Consider the following 18,812-nt stretch of genomic DNA (forward strand, 5'->3'; position numbering starts at 1 on the left):
CCGGTGATTGGTCTGCTGCGAGCCGGGCTCCTCTTGTGATTGGCTGAGGTGAAGGGGCGGCTTGTTGTGGCTGCCTTTTCACCTGGTTTCTTGCCCGTGAACTTTGCTTTTGGGCTGCAGACGGTGAACATGGCGGCAGCGCGGCGTCTGTCCCACACGGTGGCCGTGATTACCATCAACAACCCGCCTGTCAATTCATTGAGGTAACTGCTAGGACTACAACTCCCGTCATGCATCGCCTGTCCCTGGTTGCACCCCTTAGTCGGGTCATGCATGTACTTTTAGTTCCACGACAGCTGAACAGCCCCCCCCCCCCCTTTACATAGTATCTGAAAGGCTAGGTTGTAGCCAGAGCCAGTACTGCCTGCTGGGAGTTGTAGTTCCACAGCAGCTGCAGGATGCAGAACATGTCCTATACCTTTATACATGCAGTTAGAGCAGTGGCTTCTGGGCAGACAGGCGTGTGATCAGCTGGGAAAGCTCCAGATCCTGGGGTTATGTAACTGTGCAAGTGATGAGACTTTGTACCTTTAGGCTAGAGATACAGTGTCACCTGCCGCGGCCAGGATCGCTGAGTAGCAGTGGTGATCCCATAGAAATGAATGGCATCGCTGCAGCAGTCGCAAGAGATCCAACACGGCTGGACTTGTTCTTGATTGCTGCGGCGATCCCATTTATTTCTATGGGACAGATGTCGCGCGGCCAGTGTAGCCATAGCCTTACTCTGATCCCCAATGACCACCTACCATCTGTCCACGGGATAACTGTTTAATCATTGAGGTCTGACTGCTGGGACCCCCGCTGGTCATGAGGATGGGGTCCCCTGTATGAATGCCTAACTCTGTCCGTCCCATAGAGGTGAATGGAGCGGTGGTCACACATGCCTACCAGGGGTTGCACTCCCAGCAATCATACATTTAAAATAAATGGGCAAATTCCTTAAATGTAACACATTTTAAAAGTTTTCCAAGACTTTATAACCGATGACCTATCCTGTGGATGAGCAAAGCGCGATTCAGATCCTAGATCAGAAGTCGCATCACTCAAAATTTCGGTTTAATACAATGTACTATTTAAAATAGCAGAAACCCGGCGGCTATGGTGCCCGTGAGAGCGGACGCCATGTTTAGGGACTGGACTTCTGCTGTACATATACGACAGAGGTCCTTAAGGGGTTAAAGGGAGTCTTTCACCTATACTGACCGTTATAGAACACTAACACCATTATCAGCATTATAGTCCCCCTATGTGAATGCTACTTACTGTTTAGCTGGCCGTCGCTTATTTTCTTCCAAAAACACTTTTATTCAATATGCAAATTTGTTCTGAAGGTGCACAGGTCCCTCGTCGCTATTCATCTGAAACCCCTCCCCTTTCACCACTGTGGCCCGCCCTAGGCAACCTCCTCCCTTCAGTGTTAAATGCCGCGCCTGCGCTGTGCATCCGAATCGCCGCGCTTGCGCACAGCATTACCCATTATGGGCATCAGCATCCGAGGGTTTATTGCGCATGGGCTGGCCCCAACATCCAGAACTAGCCGGCGGCATCCAAATACCCTAAGACAGGGATGCCCCACCTGCAGCCTTCCAGCTATTGCAAAACTACATTTCCCAGCATGCCCTAATAGCTGTAGGCTGTCCAGGCATACTGGGAGTTGTAGTGTTGCAACAGCTGGAGGGCCGCAGGTTAGGCATCCCTGCCCTAAGGAAAAAAAGGCAGTGAAGGCTCCTGTTCAGGACGCTGCTAGAAAAGTGCGGCCTGATGGTAATAGAGGCTGGAATCCACTTACTTTCCCTTTTTTCGCATTTTGTTATGTTGCGGCTTTGTGGTAAAATAAATAAAAAAATATAAAGTTTTCCTCATTAATCTGCATTCAATATCCCATAACAAGAAAGTGAAAACAGAAATGTAACTTTATTTTTTTATTAAAAAGAGAGAAAAATTTCACATGGACATAAGTTTTCAGACCCTTTACCATGAGACCTGAAATGTAGCACTGGGAGGCCTCTCGTTTCTCTTGATAATCTTTGAAAGCTACACCCCTATCTATATAAAGCCTCACAGCTGACAATACAGAGCAAAAACCAAGCCTTGAGGAGGAAAGAACTGCCTGTAGAGCCCAGAGACAGGATTGTGTGAAGGCATGGATCTGGAGAAGGGTGCAAAATAATTTCTACTGCACTGTATGTAGTATCTGTCAGAGACCTGATTCCTTTCAATTTCTTCTCCGATTCCCTAATTCTGCCTGTACTATTCCATTATGTTTCCTAATTTGCTTTGCATAACAGGATTTTCTGAGGCTTCTTTCACATTGGCAGCAGCCTTCTCTGGCAGGCTGTTCCGGTGGGTGAACAGCCTGCCGGTTCCGTGCTGCCGGAAGTCCACTCCGGCCCCATTGACTATAATGGGGGTGGGTTGGAGTTCCAGCCGCAGCACAGCAAATATGCCGAGAGGCAGCCGGAATAAAACTATGACTGTCCCCATTATAGTCAATGGGGCCAGAGCGGACTTACGGCGGCACGCATGCACTAGCAGCAGCATGGATCCGGCAGGCTGTTCGCCCACCGGAACAGCCTGCCAGAGAAGGCTGCTGCTAATATGAAAGTAGCCTACGTTCAGTAAAAACTCAGGTAGCCCTTATAAATGGTCTAGAATAACAAAAGGAGGGATACTTGGTTACCCTTTCCTCCATTACGTCCAGCTGATGACATCATCTTCCTGACTGCACCAGTGAAGTTCCATGCTCACCATGCAGCCAATTACTGACCTCAGCAGTACAAGGGAAATAACTGCTTGGCTGCAGAGGTGACCTGTGTGCATGGAACGTCAGCGCTGCAGTCAGGAAAATGATTTAATCGGGAGCGAGGATCGGAGCGCAGCACTGGAAGAGCGGGAGAAAAGGGGTGAGTATTCTTTTATTTTTGACTATTTACAGGGGCTACCCCAAATTTAATTTGACTCTGACCTTGTTACACTGAAACGTTTAAAGGGGTTATTGAGGCTACAGGATAGGTCATCAATATGAGATGGGCAGAGGTCCACCTCCCAGCACCCCATCTGATCAGCTGTTCGATGGGGCCGTTGTACTTGTGCAAGCGCTGCGTCCTGTTTGATGTTTACCTGCATGCCGTCTCCATTGTAGCAGCGGCACAGTGTGAATTCTTCTTCCTCTCCAGTTCACTGGAATGGTGTGAACAGCTGTAATTACACCCCCACTACAATAGAGACCGTACAGGAAAACAGAATGAGAAAACGGCAACCACATGACCTCTTCAAACAGCTGATTGGTGGAGGTGCTGGGCGTCAGACCCCAACAGATCTGATATTGATGACCTATTCTGAAGACAGGTTATATATATTCTATATATGTGCCGGTTCTGGTTTTGGCAGCACCTGGCTGTCCTTAAATAGGCAGCTGGGCTCAGCAGAGATGTCTGTTTTTGAGATCTTAGGCTTTGTGCCATGCTGGAGGGCTGAGGGCCGCACGCTGGGGAAACAGGCCCCCTAAAGCCTGCTGTGGACTACAGGAGGCAGAACTGCCAGCAAGGTGACTTGTGTTATATGAACTTTCCATTGTGTGTGAATTAACACCAAGACTGCAAAGTTACGTGCTGTTTTGTGCAATTGCCTCAAGTGTGAATAAACACTGACGTTTTGAGTTAAGAACTTGTATTTTGCCTCTGTAGTGTGCCCGCTTACCCCATCTACCAGAGTGAAACCATATAATATATATATATATATATATATATATATATATATATATCTCCTGGACAACCATATAACTTGCTCTTTCTCACATTTTTCTTTTCCTTTCTCAGCTCCTCTGTTCGTCATGCACTAGTGAAGGAATTCGGAGAAGCCAGTAAAGACCCGTCCGTTAAGGCCATTGTGCTGTCTGGGGCCAATGGAAAGTTCAGTGCCGGTATGTTTCATCTAAGCCGGATTTCTTTCATTTATTGACTGTTGGCCAGCCAGCAGAAGTATATTAGGGCAGTGTTCCTCAACTCTAGCCCTCAGGGCCCATCTGCCGGTCATGATTTCAGAATATCCCACAGAATGTATATCCGTGGTAAGTCCTGAGGCATTGACACTAATTATATTACCTTCTCAATGCCAAGGAAAACCCGAGGACACCTATTTGAGGAACATTGTGCTTGGGAATTACTTAAAGGGTTTCTGTCATGAGAAATAACGCTATGTAGCTGAGTGATGTCAGTGATGTGCTAATGTCAGCCGTACATCACAGTATGCTTTATATCTCCTTGCCTGCCGCTCTTCTCTTAAAATAAAGACTTAAAAAATATGCTAATGAGCCTCTAGGTGCTAGTGGGGGGTAGGGCTGCAACGATTAATCGATGTAATCGATTATATTCGATAACTGGATTCGTTGTCGACGAATCCAGTTATCGAATAATCGCCGATTCGTTGCTATTCGGGCGGGCGGGCGGTCGCTGCATCTTTATTTTACCTTTTTACAATGACGCTCCCGCTCCTGTAACAGCCAGGCAGAGCGGACGGCGGCGTAACGTCACTCACTCACGTGACACGCCTGCTCCGCCTCCTTCATTCATGAAGTGGGCGGAGCAGGCGCGTCACGTGATTGAGTGACGTTACGCCGCCGTCCGCTCTGCCTGGCTGTTACAGGAGCGGGAGCGTCATTGTAAAAAGGTAAAATAAAGATGCAAGCATCGGGGCCGGGGCTGTTAGGGGGAAGGGGGAGGGGGGATCTGTCTATGGCACTGCTATGGGAAGGGGGGTCTGTGTATAGCACTGCTATGGGGAGGGGGGAGGATCTGTCTATGGCACTGCTATGGGGAGGGGGGGTCTGTGTATAGCACTGCTATGGGGAGGAGGGGGGGTCTGTGTATGGCACTGCTATGGGAAGGGGGATCTGTGCACTGTTATGAGGAAAGGGATCTGTGCACTGTTATGCCCATAACAGTGCACATATCCCCCTCTCCATAACTACGCCGTCCACAGATCCCCCTCTCCATAACTACGCCGTCCACAGATCCCCCATAAGTGTCGTCCACAGATCCCCCATAACTACGCCGTCCACAGATCCCCCATAAGTGTCGTCCACAGATCCCCCATAACTACGCCGTCCACAGATCCCCCATAACTACGCCGTCCACAGATCCCCCATAACTACGCCGTCCACAGATCCCCCATAACTACGCCGTCCACAGATCCCCCATAACTACGCCGTCCACAGATCCCCCTTAACTACGCCGTCCACAGATCCCCCATAACTACGTCGTCCACAGATCCCCCATAAGTGTCGTCCACAGATCCCCCATAAGTGTCGTCCACAGATCCCCCATAAGTGTCGTCCACAGATCCCCCATAAGTGTCGTCCACAGATCCCCCATAAGTGTCGTCCACAGATCCCCCATAAGTGTCGTCCACAGATCCCCCATAAGTGTCGTCCACAGATCCCCCATAAGTGTCGTCCACAATTTGTTTTAATATGGCCTTTGAACATAATTTTTCAAGTAAGATCATATAAACCTCTCTGTATTGTAATTTTGTCGTTTTTCCCGATTAATCGATTAATCGTAGAAATTAATCGGCAACTAATCGATTATTCAAATAATCGTTAGCTGCAGCCCTAGTGGGGGGTTGCTTCAGCACCTAGAGGCTCGGTCAACTCACCCTTTGGCACACCCATGTACACTTGACTTTCGAGTTCTCCTCCTTAAATCCCGCGCCTGCGCCACCCTTTAAGTATTCGGTGCAGGCATAGTGAGTGAAGCCTAAACAGAAGGCACAGGCAAGGGATTTACAGGACGATGAGGAGAACTCGAAAGTCATTAAACTGGACCTGGGTGTGCCAAAGGGTGCGTAGACCGAGCCTCTAGGTGCTGAAGCAATGCCCTAATAGCACCTAGAGGCTCATTAGCATATTTGTAAAGTCTTTAATTTAAGAGAACGGTGGCAGGCAGGGAGTTATAAAGCATACTGTTCTGTACTGCTGACATTAGCACATCGCTCATGTCAGTCAGCTACATAACGTTATTTATCATGACAGAAACCCTTTAAAGGGGTTGTGCCAAATTCCAAACTTATTTACTGTCCACTAGATAGAGAATAAGTATATGATTGGTGGGGTCCAACCACTGGTACCTCAAATGATCATCAGGACTGGGGTCCCATGCCTCCCATAGGAAGAGAGTGGCAGGTCACACATGTCCGCTGCCGCTCCATTCATTCTCTATGGGACTACTGGGAATAGCAAAGTGCTGTGCTCAGCTATCCCGAGAGGTCCCATAGAGAATGACCAGAGCATCAGCGGACATGTGTGACCTGCCGCTCTCTCCATATGGTGACATGGGACCCCCAGCTTCATGATCTGTTCTCTGTGGATAGGGGATAAGATACAAATCTAGGAAGTGCCAACATCAGTGGGTTAACGTGTAACAAGCTTTGCACATGTTTAAGCTAATAGCTCTAGACGCTGAGTGTGGAGTGTTTAGTTTTTATTCTGTCAGAACTCAGTCTTGTACATTCCCAATGCTTCACTTGACTCTGCTGTCCTGGGAGCAGGAGTGGGATCTACTCATGGGGCCACCCAGCAAACCTTGCCTTTTGAGTCAGTGTCCCTTCTGGACACAACCTCAAAATAAAAATGGTGTAAAATAACAAGAGTAATACCTTACCTTTCCCCTGCCGATCCTGTTCCGATTCCCCGCCAGCCTCTGTTCTTCCTGCTCCAACAATGATGTGTTGGTACTTCATTTGACCACGGCAGCCAATTGCTGGCCACAGCAGTGACCTCAGTGGTGTTCACACATGTCGCCTAAACACATAATCTCCTCTTCAATCCTGCGTGTATTGTCAGAAAGCTGTCTTCACTATGGAATTGCTATATAAAGGGGTTGTCTGGGCTATAAGATCAGTGGGGGTCCAACAACACATTCAGCTGTTTGAGACAGTGTGTAGAGAGTGGAAGCAGAAGGCTCCGTACACTCTGATGTTTGGCGCCGGCTCAGCTGCCGTACCCCATGCACTGTATAATTACTGGCATCGGCGGCTGTCCAAAGCAGCTGATCAGTGGGGATGGAGAGTGTCATACCTTCACAGATCTGATATTGAGGATAGGTCATCCATATCTGGAGCCCAGACAACCATTTTGTACCTAACTGTTATTGTACGTGGAGTTTTTGTAATCCCCTTATTTGTTTTCTCAGGTGCAGACATCCGTGAATTTGCCACCTCTGCCTTGAAAACCGCCTCCTTAGAAGACATAAATGCAACAATTGAAGCTAGCAAGAAGCCTGTAGTGGCCGCTATTGAAGGCGTTGCCCTTGGTGGAGGGCTTGAGCTAGCCTTGGCATGTCACTACAGAGTGGCGCATATACAGGTAACTGCATAAAACTACTTTCACACTAGCGTTTTAGTTTTCCGGTATGGAGTTCAGCCATAGGGGCTCAATACCGGGGGGAAAAAAAAACTCTTCAGTTTTGTCTCCGTTCATTGTCAATAGGGACAAAACTGAACAGAACCGAATCCGTTCCGTTTAGTTGCGTTCCCATACTGGAGGGCAAACTGCAGCATGTTGCGGTTTGCTTTCCGTCCTGGGATGCAGAGCAAGATGATCCGGCATGACCCCCAATGCAAGTCAATGGGGACATATCCTCTGTCCTCCTTTTGACTTTCAATGGAGTTCATGACGGATCTGTCTTGGCAATGTTAAAGATAATACAACCGGATCCATTCATAACAGATGCAGATGGTTGTGTTATCAGTAACTGGAGCATTTTTGCTGAACCCTGCCGGATCAAGTAAAAACGCTACTTTGAAAGTAGCCTAACTGCGTTCTTTTTTTTTTTTTTTTTTTTCTTTTCTTCCTTTTATTATGTCTGTCTTGTCCCTCCATATGTGAAAAAAGGGGCAGTAACGTGTTAAAACTTATAGTTTAGTTTATTAGGACAATTTAATATCCCTAACTGGGAAAAGAGAGCCCCTACCAGACAAACTAAACAAACATATACAAACAACGGCAAGGGACCTAGTTAGATAGGTCACCTTTAGGTCAGATCAACTTGGGCCCTTGAGGTGGTGCGTAAGTGTTACTGACCAGAAACATACACTGTGTTAGGACCACGGCGGTGTGCCTGAGGTCTGATAATATGCCATTAGGCAAAAGTAACAGGGTAGATCTTACCGGTAATGGACGCCCGGACCGTGTAGTCCAATGCTCAAGGGAAGGAATTTCTTTGCACCTGAACGTGTCCTTCAATGGGTTAAACCTTGGTAGCTGAGGGCCACAGGGAAAAATCTAATCTATCCTGTTTTTGCCCTACTTGGCCTATTGTGCCCTAGGTAACCTCCTAACACGGGGTTCTATCTCCGCAAGGGGTGGCCCCGCCCGGAACCTGACCCTGAATAATACACCCTAGATGACCCTGTAAGGACAGGGGGCTTGGTCTATCAGGGTGTAGAAAACTAATATTAGTGAACAAGTCAAGGTCCCTAAGGACTAATGTTGATGGATATATTCATAGTCCCTACGTGTTTCATTTAGGAATATATCAAACCTTAAAGGGGTTGTCCAGGTTCAGAGCTGAACCCGGACATACCCTTATTTTCACCCCGGCAGCCCCCCTGAGCCTAGCATCGGAGCATCTCATGCATCTCAGGCTCTTGTGTTTTCAATAACACACTGCCGGGCGGTAACCTCCGCCCAGCAGTGTGTTCGGTGACGTCACTGGCTCTGAGGGGCGGGCTTTAGCTCTGCCCTAGCCGTTTTACTGGCTAGGGCAGAGCCAAATCCCGCCCATCAGTGCCGGTGACGTCACCGGGGTTCCTGTCAGCCCCATAGAGAGCCCGGTATGTCACCGGAACTCAGAAAAATGCCTTTGCCCTGTGCAATTTAGCGCAGGGCAAAGGAGAGCATCGGAGCATGAACTGCTCCGATGCTCATGTCAGGGGGGCTGCCTGGGTGAAAATGGAGGGCTGTCCAGGTTCAGCTCTGAACCTGGACAACCCCTTTAAGGGAACAAGATACCTCTACTTCTAGAGGACCCCCTAACTCATCAGGGGACAGGGGTCACGAGTAGAGGAAAAGCCCCCACTCCTATACCAGCTGGATGATAATTACAGATGGAGGAAGGGGAAAAGAGTAAAGGTTGCGCAGGCTTGAATGGACGTATATAGTCCAAATCAGCCCAGATAGTGTGCATCACATTAAGTGAGGGTATAGGCTGCTCGGGGGTGGCAGTATGCTCATTGCAGATGGTAAGGTGGGTTTTCAGGTTACTCTTGAAGCTTTGGATGTTGGGGGAGAGCCGGATGTGTTGGGTAGTGAGTTCCAGAGTAGGGGAGAGGCACTTGAGAAATATTTTAGATGATTGTATGAGGAACAGATGAGGAGGTCCTGTGAGGATCTGAGATTACTTGTGGGGATGTATCGAGAAAGCAGGTCTGAGATGTAAGGAGGGGACAGGTTGTGAACGGCCTGATATGTAGTTGTAAGTATTTTAAACTGAATTCGCTGGACAGTGGGCAGCCAATGGCCGACGGGGATGAGCCTCCGTAGCAAAATTATATAGTCACAACCTACAGGGGTCTTGCTATCTCCAAGAGACATCTGGAGATAGCAAGTGGAGTGCCATGCCATATGGGCCGTAAGACCCTAAGGTCTGATTTCTTGGGAGGCATGCACTAAAACTGAAGCATGTCACTGTAAGGCTCTGTTCACCTCCCATTCGGGTATTGTGCTCTGTATTAACTTTTCGAAAGTTGATACACAGCGTATATATCTTCCAGTTCAGTACATTTGTGGTAAATAACCTTAAACTGGTATTCCACTTGGTAAAAGAGAACTATCAGATCGGTGGGGGTCCTGCTGCTGGGACCCCCACCAATAACGAGAATGCAGCAATCGCCTCCTCAGTATAATCACACTTCTCTATACTGAATCAATGTCTGCAAACAATAACTTTTAAACATGTCAAAAGTTTTGAATTGCCCTATGAACGAGATTCATTCATTGCTCGGTCATTGGGTAATCGGCGGCAGTATAACACTGCAAGATATTTGCTAAAGAGTGTTACTACGAATGCTCGTTAACGATCATCTGGCAGAGAATCTGCCAGCCTAATACAGGCTTTAAATAGTTAAGGGGGTTGCAGAAGTGTTAGCCCACTGAATAATATCCAAAACGTTTGTAATATTCTGTAGGCTGGGACCTCTCTGCCGGGGATAAATTTGACCTGGTCCCTTTTGATTAAATCAAGAAGGAGCACATTGAGACATTTTACGGAAGGATCTAGGTAAATTGGCGGGAGGGAGCAGGTTCTTAGTTTTTGGGATCACTCCCCCTATTGCATCTAGAAAGTCTGCGGGCATCTGCTTCCCATGGAGCATATTATTACAGAAGGAGTCAATATGAGTGAGTAACGTAGGGCAGAAAGTCCACCTAGGACTGGGCGTTTACTCGGCTTTAACAGTTTGATTGTGTCTTTGATTTTGTCCTGCATAATTGGGAGGTTGAGTCTCTTGCAGTTTGATATTTTCAGAAGGGACATTTGACTGAGGAAATCGGCCACTGGTTGCGCAGTCCTTGTAGATTGTGCTATTCAATGTGGCATAGAAATGATAAAATACATAATCCATTCTAGACAGGTGTGATGTAACATGGCCAGGTCTAATTTGGATTTTTTTGAACCCGATTAAGCTTCTGCCTATTACAAAGCATTTGGGCTAATAACTAGGGATGAGCGAAAATCTGTTTTCAAGTTCGGCGTACAAGGTTTGGATTATCTAAGGATTCCGTTATGGATTCCGCTGCCACGGACCATACATTATCAGAATCCATAACTGAATTCTTATGTCCCGAACCTTGTACGCCGAACTTGAAAACACAAGTTCGCTCAACATCTAATAACTTTTCCATAAATGGACGGGGCAGAGATGAGGTCTCTGGAATTTTTTGGACCAGGGCGGAGGCCGGGATCGGGGGGAATGTTCTTCTCCTTCCTCCTCTAGATGCCCGGCGGGGGGATTGGTAGCTGCAACCCTGGTGGAGCTCTGGGCTCCAGGCTTGCTCCTCTTCATCGCGTCCCTCGCAATGAAAAGGGTAACAAGGGATTTTAGTCACCAGCAATGAATGATATGATGCACGACAATATCGCCATTTTCTTTAGAAGTGTGACCTAATTATAGGAACAAAATAGTTTTATTTTAATCAGCGTCTTTTAAATACATGTATGACTGTTGGAGTTCATTTTAAATAAATGTCGTTAGCTTGAATTAATTCATGGGTCCAGACTTTATAAACTAAGTATCAGGGTATGTAGGGCATAAAGCAGGGATCTAATAGCACTTACTATTTTTTTTCTGGGCGCTGCTCCGTTCGCCCGCAGTGAGCCCCATTAAATTCTCCCGCCCTGTATGCTAATTTTCGCATCTGAACAGGGAGAAGGAGATGATGGATCTCTATAACGGAAAGGGAAAGTGCTGGTGTGAAAGAAGCCTAATAAAGTTTCTTATCCAGAATCGTGTAATTATCTTCAGGATGCATTTTTCTCTAATAAGATATATTACAAGGTTTCTTGTATTCGCCTGTGCTATTGAAAGTACAGAGACCATTTCATCTCTTATTAACCTATTTGGTTGTTACAATTTTGGATTACCTGCATACCCACCGCTAGACGCAGCCCGTTTTGTATTGCCAACCTGATGGTCTTCAGTTTGCCATAAAAATGGCCCCCATTCTTCTGATATACTGCAGGGCAGTCACCAAGAATGTCATCTTCTAAACATCTGAAAAAATACATATAAGGTGCATGGAGCAACACCTGGGATATTCAAAAGACGAGGGGGGGGGGGGGGGTATGAAAACCACTCGCCTCGAGCTGTTGGGGTGGGTGCACAACCACCTTACATGTCAAATAGGGGTACTTAAAGCTGCTGCCCCGTTATCTCACAAGACAAAATCTGGCTACAGAGTAGCAAAAGAAACAAAGAAAGGGGAGTCTTCTCATGGTCACTGCTTGGCAAAGAAACTTTCCACTGTGTAGTCTTGGTATATCAGTTTTTGTCTAAAATGCCAACGCATTTTGGGTCTTCACCACCCTCTTCTCAGGCGTCAGACAAACTTGTTCGGCTTGAGCAGAGTATCCTGCACGGATGTGCTGGGCAAAGGTTTGAGCGGAGCGGACATAGGCAGTAGAAGTGATGTTTGCTCCTGCCAGTATTGCAGAACACAGAATCTGTACACCACATACATGGTACAGTGTGCGGAAGAATCCGCATAGATCGATACCTTGGACAAAGCGGTACTTTGATTCCATACATCAGAAACAAGGTAATCTTCATGACAAGGCTGATGTGGAACGGTACTACATGGTCCTAGTAAGTTGGCAGTAAGGGTCATCAGTGATGGGCTGAGTGCGGTATCATTTTATCTACATACAAGTGATTTGTTAAGTTTTCTGTCGCAGCTATTACGGAGCTGTGTAGACACTGCTGCTTGCTTGTTGTAACTAGCGCCGGTGGTTAATTCATTTTATGTTAGTGTATGGCCTCTTTCACACGGGCGTCACATTTTGGCTCCGGATGCGTCCTGGGTGCATTGCGGCAAACCTGCGCGAGTAGGTACGCAATTTCAGTCAGTTTTGACTGTGATTGCGTTCCGTTCAGTTTTTATCGCGATGATAAAAAACTGAAAGTGGTACCCATACCAGAACCCTGACTTCTTCACTGAATATATCTGTAAAGAATAAATCAAGGCAACTGGACGTACTGTAGATTTCTTGAAAACGTTTCACTCGTTCTTCCAACGAGCTTTCTCAATTCTGAGTGATTGTACAAAAATTCTGGGAATAAATATGTAACTGAATCCACATCTGGTAATTAGACCCAGCATTGGGTCAAAGGTATTGATTCCATTATCCTAATTGGAGTCAGGTGATAAAGACTTCCCAGAAAAAGGTGTCAAGACAGCATTGTATGTGGCAGACAAATGAGAACCTTCACAGACTTCTTCACTGAAGTTCAGGTTTGGGTTCAAGGTTGTGTAGATGTAACATGGTTATAAGGGAAAATAATAGCATTCTTAGTACAGAATGCAAAGTAAAATAGGGCTGGAGGGGTTAAAAAAAAAAAGAGAAAATTAATTTAACTCTCCTTAATCCACTTGTTCGCGCAGCCCGGCTTCTCTTCTTTCTTCAGGACCTGGGTAAAGGAACTGTGGTGACGTCACTGCGCTCATCACATGGTCCGTCACATGATCACCACAGGTCCTTTTTCCTCACAGATCAGCAAAGAAGACAGAAGAGAAGCCAGGCTGCGCGAACAAGTGGATGAGGCGAGTTAAATATTTTTTTTTTAACCCCTCCAGCCCTATTGTACTAGGCATTCTGTATTAGGAATGCTATTATTTTCCCTTATAACCATGTTATAAGGGAATATAATAATGATCGGGTCCCCATCCCGATTGTCTCCTAGCAACCGTGCGTGAAAATCGCACCGCATCCGCACTTGCTTGCGGATGCTTGCGATTTTCACGCAGCCCTATTCACTTCTATAGGGCCTGCACAAAATAGAGCTTGATGCGATTTTTATGCAACGCACAAGTGATGCGTGAAAATCACCGCTCATGTGCATAGCACCATAGAAATGAATGGGTCCGGATTCAGTGCGGGTCCAATGCGTTCACCTCACGCATTGCAGCCACACGGAAATTTCACCCTTGTGAAAGAGGCCTATGGGCTCTGTATGCGCTGCAGTGAAGGACCTGTTTTAGCAGTAAAGCAATAAAATATATTACAAAATATTTCAGGGCATTTGGAACTTTTTACATGTTTAGGTACACTTTAACTGTACTTTCTAATAGTTTTTTTTCTGCTTCACACATTTTCACAGCTGACCATAACCCCCCCCCCACCCTGCCTTAAAAGTAACACGCCACATTTTTAGCACTTTTATTTGCGTTTTTACGTGTGGTTTAGGTGATTTATTATTTTTATTTTGTAGGTGTTTTTGTTTCCATGCTCATGTAACTCATCATTCAGAATACATCTGCCCAAGTCATTCCTGTTGCATTACCTGACCATTATTCTTTTTTGACCACCTTTTAAATCCATAGTTCTCTAGCATACTTTGATTTCCAGTCATAGACTTAAAATTTACTCGTAAAAGATTTAGCTTTTTGAAAAAAAAAGAATTTGTTTGTCAGTTAGTTTATTACCCCAACTAATGTGCATCAATAAAGAATTTTTCTATTGCAGAGTGTTGTGTATAAATATCTTGACATCGTATAAATGACAGAAAACAATAATGTGGCATATAACTGTGGCTTGCATCTTCTCATGCTGTGCTTTGATTACAGTCCCGGGTGGGTCTTCCTGAAGTACTAATTGGCATTCTGCCAGCAGCCGGAGGAACACAACGCCTACCCCGATTAATTGGTGTTCCTGCAGCTCTAGATGTGATTGTACGAGGTGATTATTTTTTATTTATGCACAATTAAGAAATTAAAGAATACAAGAATATATCTTCCCAAATTCTCCTATTAAAAGCTGAAAACATGGATAAATTTAACTGCAGAGTTTCCCAATTTTTTTGTAAAAACAATACGACTTAATTGAAAAATGTATTAAACCATACCTCCAGTGAAAAATAAAGTCACTGCTTAGATTCTCATGTGACATACATTCGTGAAACCATTCCCTTTTGAAAGCTCAGCCATTTATGATGCAGACGTTTCTTTTCCCATAATGCAGCCCGATCATTGTCACTGTGTCTACAAGCCTGCCAGTGTGGATTATGTTTTCTAGACTTCATCTTGCCCATACTGCAGAAACTTGAGTCAGTGCCAATGCTGCTGTAATCTCAGGACTTTATTAGCTAGCATGTCCATTCTACAGACACAGACTACAAAGACCTGTAATTTTGTTTGAGTTAAAGCAAGTTATTTTAGCCACCCCTCAGTATCTCTTGCTCTCTGCTGCTGTAGCGGATATCTGCAGGGAGGAAGTAAAGGGCTGCAGTAATTCAAATCTACTTTGCCTCCTATTAAAATTAATGAAGTGTGCCACTTGTGCGTAAATAAAGTTGTCAAACTCTGAGCACTACATCTTTAATTCCAGTTTAAAAACTAATTTACACACTGAGGTGCATACCGTATGAGGTTTTTTAATGGATCAGTAGAGGTATGCTGTACATTTCTTCTCATGGAAGGGGTTGTCCAGCTAAATAAAGAATTTTGGGGGTCATTTATTAAACAGAAATATTCCTAAATTAGGTGTGTTTCTGGTGCAAATTGGCGACCTCTCCGTGCTCACGCCAGGTCCAAAAAATAAATAAAGTGGGCGTGGTAAGGGGTGGGCTGGCAGATCCCTATCATTAATCATTGGTTTAGGTGCAGAAAATGTCAAAAGGAAGCTGTCTTACATTTAGGCCACTTTCACACAGGCGAGTATTCCGCGCGGATGCGATGCGTGAGTTGAACGCATTGCACCCGCACTGAATCCCGACCCATTCATTTCTATGGGGCTGTGCACATGAGCAGTGATTTTCACGCATCACTTGTGCGTTGCGTGAAAATCGCAGCATACTCTATTTTGTGTGTTTTTTCACGTAACGCAGGCCCCATAGAAATGAATGGGGTTGCGTGAAAATCGCAAGCATCCGCAAGCAAGTGTGGATGCGGTGTGATTTTCACACACTGTTGCTAGGAGACGATCGGGATGGAGATCATGGTTATAAGGGAAAATAATAGCATTCTGAATACAGAGTACATAGTAAAATAGCACTGATGGGGTTAAAAAAAATAATTTACCTCACCTTAATCCACTTGATTGCGCAGCCGGCATCTCTTCTGTCTTCTGTGCTGTGTGCAGGAACAGGATCTGTGGTGACGTCACTCCGGTCATCACATGGTCTATCACATAATCTTTTACCATGGTGATGGACCATGTGATGACCGGAGTGATGTCACCACAGGTCCTGTTCCTGCACACAGCAAAGAAAGAAGACAGAAGAGATGTCGACTGCGCGATCAAGTGGATTAAGATGAGTAAAAAAATTTTTTAACCCCTCCAGCACTATTGGACTATGCATTCTGTATTCAGAATGCTATTATTTTCCCTTATAGCCATGTTATAAGGGAAAATAATGCAATCTACAGAACACTGATCTCTAGCCCGAACTTCTGTGAAGTTCAGGTTTGGGTACCAAACATGCCGATTTTTCTCATGCGAGTGCAAAGCGCATTACAATGTTTTGCACTCGCGCTGAAAAATTGCGCATGTTCCCGCAATGCACCTGCACCTTTTCCCGCAACGCCCGTCTGAAAGAGGCCTTAGAAGCAGAGTTGGAGCTGCCGAGTTTATGAAAAGGCCGGAGCCACTTCATAACTCTGGTGGATCCACCGCCAGTGCAGGGCCTTAAGACTGGCGTCTAAAACGCTGTTCTTAATAAATGTTCCCCTTTATGTCTTCAAACTAGAGCATATAGCATATAATAATGTACTTGAATTCACATAGTTCTCCTGAGCTGAAGATGGCCGATCCATTCTCAGCAGGCCCACTTTAAGACTGGGTTGTTTATATTATTCAGTTCTGCTGGAATAATTGGAGATCTGTATGTTATTTCCCTGCAGGGAGACACGTTCCTGCTACTGAAGCATTACAGCTGGGCATTGTGGATGAGGTTGTAAAGGGTGATGCTGTTAATGCAGCCATACATCTGGCCCGGAAGGTTATAGGTAAGTGTGTAGACCACTGCAGTTCTGTCAACTGTAATAAAAAAAGTAATTCTAGAAATGAGCTAATTTACAAGATGTTTGACAGATCCAAGTGTAAATGGGCTTTCTGAGACTTTTATACGGATGACCTATCCTCTGGATACTTGGTGGAGCTCCAACACCCAGGACTCTGCTGATCAGTAGTGCTGCGGCCTTCTCACCGCTCGCCAAGTACAGCTCTGTACATTGCATAGTGGCTGTGCTTGGTATCGCAGCTCGGCCCCATTCACTTCTGTGGGCCTGAACTGTGCCTATGCCGCGTGACCCATGATCGTGACGTCCTGTGGCCTAGGATAAGCTACGAGAAGGCAGTGGCCCTACTGCGAGCGCCAATTCCTTCCGAAACAGCTGGTTAGTGGGGGTCCCAGGTGTTGAACACCCGCCAAGAGGATTGGTCATTAGTATAAATGTCTCCCAAAAAACAGTTTGTGAATAATTTTGTCATTTACCTACTGTTGCAATAAATTGGCTAACAGGATTTTCAGGTCTGAGATTTATTTAATATTTTTTGAGTCTCTTTGAACAATACCTTTCTTGTTAGAAGGGTCCCTCAGCTGTAATATATGGAGGAACCCCACAGGAAGTGTTCAGCTTCCCTGCAGCACCACCGCAGGGGATATGAAGCATTACACGTATAAAATCAGTGAGTGGTTGGTAATGTACACATCTGTTGGCCTCTACAGAATGGGAGACACGATGGCTAACAAATGAGGATGAAACGAAGGCTCAATTCTAGATTGCGTCACATTTAGAGTTCAGAACACACTTAAATAGCGGGGAGGATACTTCAAGCTTCTGTTCACTTCTGTCTTATTTGTAAAGTGATCGGAGGTGAGCACTGATATCTGTGCCACACAAGCACAGCTGACGTCTGGGTACTAAGTGTGTGTGTGTGTGTATATATATATATATATATATATATATATATATATATATATATATATATATATATATATATATATATATATATATATATATATTTATTTTTCTTTCTTATTTTCACTGATGACGGCACCATGAGAGAGAGACAGGATCTGTCCCTGCAGAATAAACGGCGGAGACTCTCTTTCCCACCTGTCTCAGGGAAGCCTGCAGGTGAATGACTGAAGACTTGGCTTCTGCCCCTGTGAGCGTTCCTATGCATGTGGCATACCTGCTATCCCTGTAACTGCACAGGCAGCATCACCGATGTGCCCGAAGGGAGCAGAGATGCAGCAGCCTCTGGTGGTAGTCTTGTATGTTGTGCTTGGCGGCATCAGTGGTGCGCTACAGGCAGTTAGAGGCCTTCCCCGCGGGATGGAAGGACGCTTCTGGATCAGTATGCGACTGGGAAGGAGTGACGTTAGCGCATAATGTTGGAACGTGGTGCAGGAAGTGATGTCTGTGGTGCACATTTTTAAAGTTGGCTTAGTGGTGGTTTTGTGTTGCTACATTGGATTATCCCGGTATTAAAAAAGGTGGCACTGGTTGATTACAAAGGACCATTATCCTGACCATGGAGGAACAAAGGAAAGATAATCTTGAGGATTTGGGAGCTACTCCTACCGTGGTACCTCTGAAGGGGGGGGGGGGGGTGAGTGGCCTTGGGCCAAAACTATATATGGTTATTTATGGCTGGTATTTCTGTGGTCTCAGGTTAAGTCCAAGAAGGCTGTCACTAAGGAAAAATAAGGAATGTGTCCTATGCAGATTCTCTTCACCCCTTGATTATGAGAAAAAAATTATGTCAACCATGCAAAACAGTGGAGGAGGAGTCCCCCTCTTTTTACATACAGTATTTTTCACCCCATAAGGCTAGTTTCACACTAGCGTTCTGTTTGAAGGAGCTCACGAGCGGACCCGAACGCTTCCGTCCAGCCCTGATGCAGTCTGAATGGATGCGGATCCGCTCAGACTGAATCAGTCTGGCGGCGTTCAGCCTCCGCTCCGCTCAGCAGGCGGACACCTGAACACTGCTTGCAGCGTTCGGGTGTCCGCCTGGCCGCGCGGATCCGTCCAGACTTACAATGTAAGTCAATGGGGACGGATCCGTTTGAAGATGCCACAATATGGCTCA

At 45.9% G+C, this 18,812-nt stretch overlaps 1 protein-coding gene across 1 annotated transcript in view; it reads left to right on the top strand.

Moving 5' to 3' along the window:
• The first annotated feature begins 69 nt into the window (after nucleotides 1-69).
• The window catches only part of EHHADH (enoyl-CoA hydratase and 3-hydroxyacyl CoA dehydrogenase), a 25,319-nt gene continuing 6,576 nt past the window's right edge, over nucleotides 70-18,812 (top strand). Inside the window, exons 1-5 of the mRNA XM_044304460.1 lie at nucleotides 70-203; nucleotides 3,819-3,922; nucleotides 7,191-7,363; nucleotides 14,339-14,450; nucleotides 16,613-16,793. Coding sequence (XP_044160395.1) covers nucleotides 130-203; nucleotides 3,819-3,922; nucleotides 7,191-7,363; nucleotides 14,339-14,450; nucleotides 16,613-16,793 — 644 coding nt within the window. The 5' untranslated portion in view covers nucleotides 70-129. The remainder of the gene's footprint in view (nucleotides 204-3,818; nucleotides 3,923-7,190; nucleotides 7,364-14,338; nucleotides 14,451-16,612; nucleotides 16,794-18,812) is intronic.

The sequence above is a fragment of the Bufo gargarizans genome, chromosome 8 (assembly GCF_014858855.1).
Source record: "Bufo gargarizans isolate SCDJY-AF-19 chromosome 8, ASM1485885v1, whole genome shotgun sequence".
NCBI lineage: Eukaryota > Metazoa > Chordata > Amphibia > Anura > Bufonidae > Bufo > Bufo gargarizans.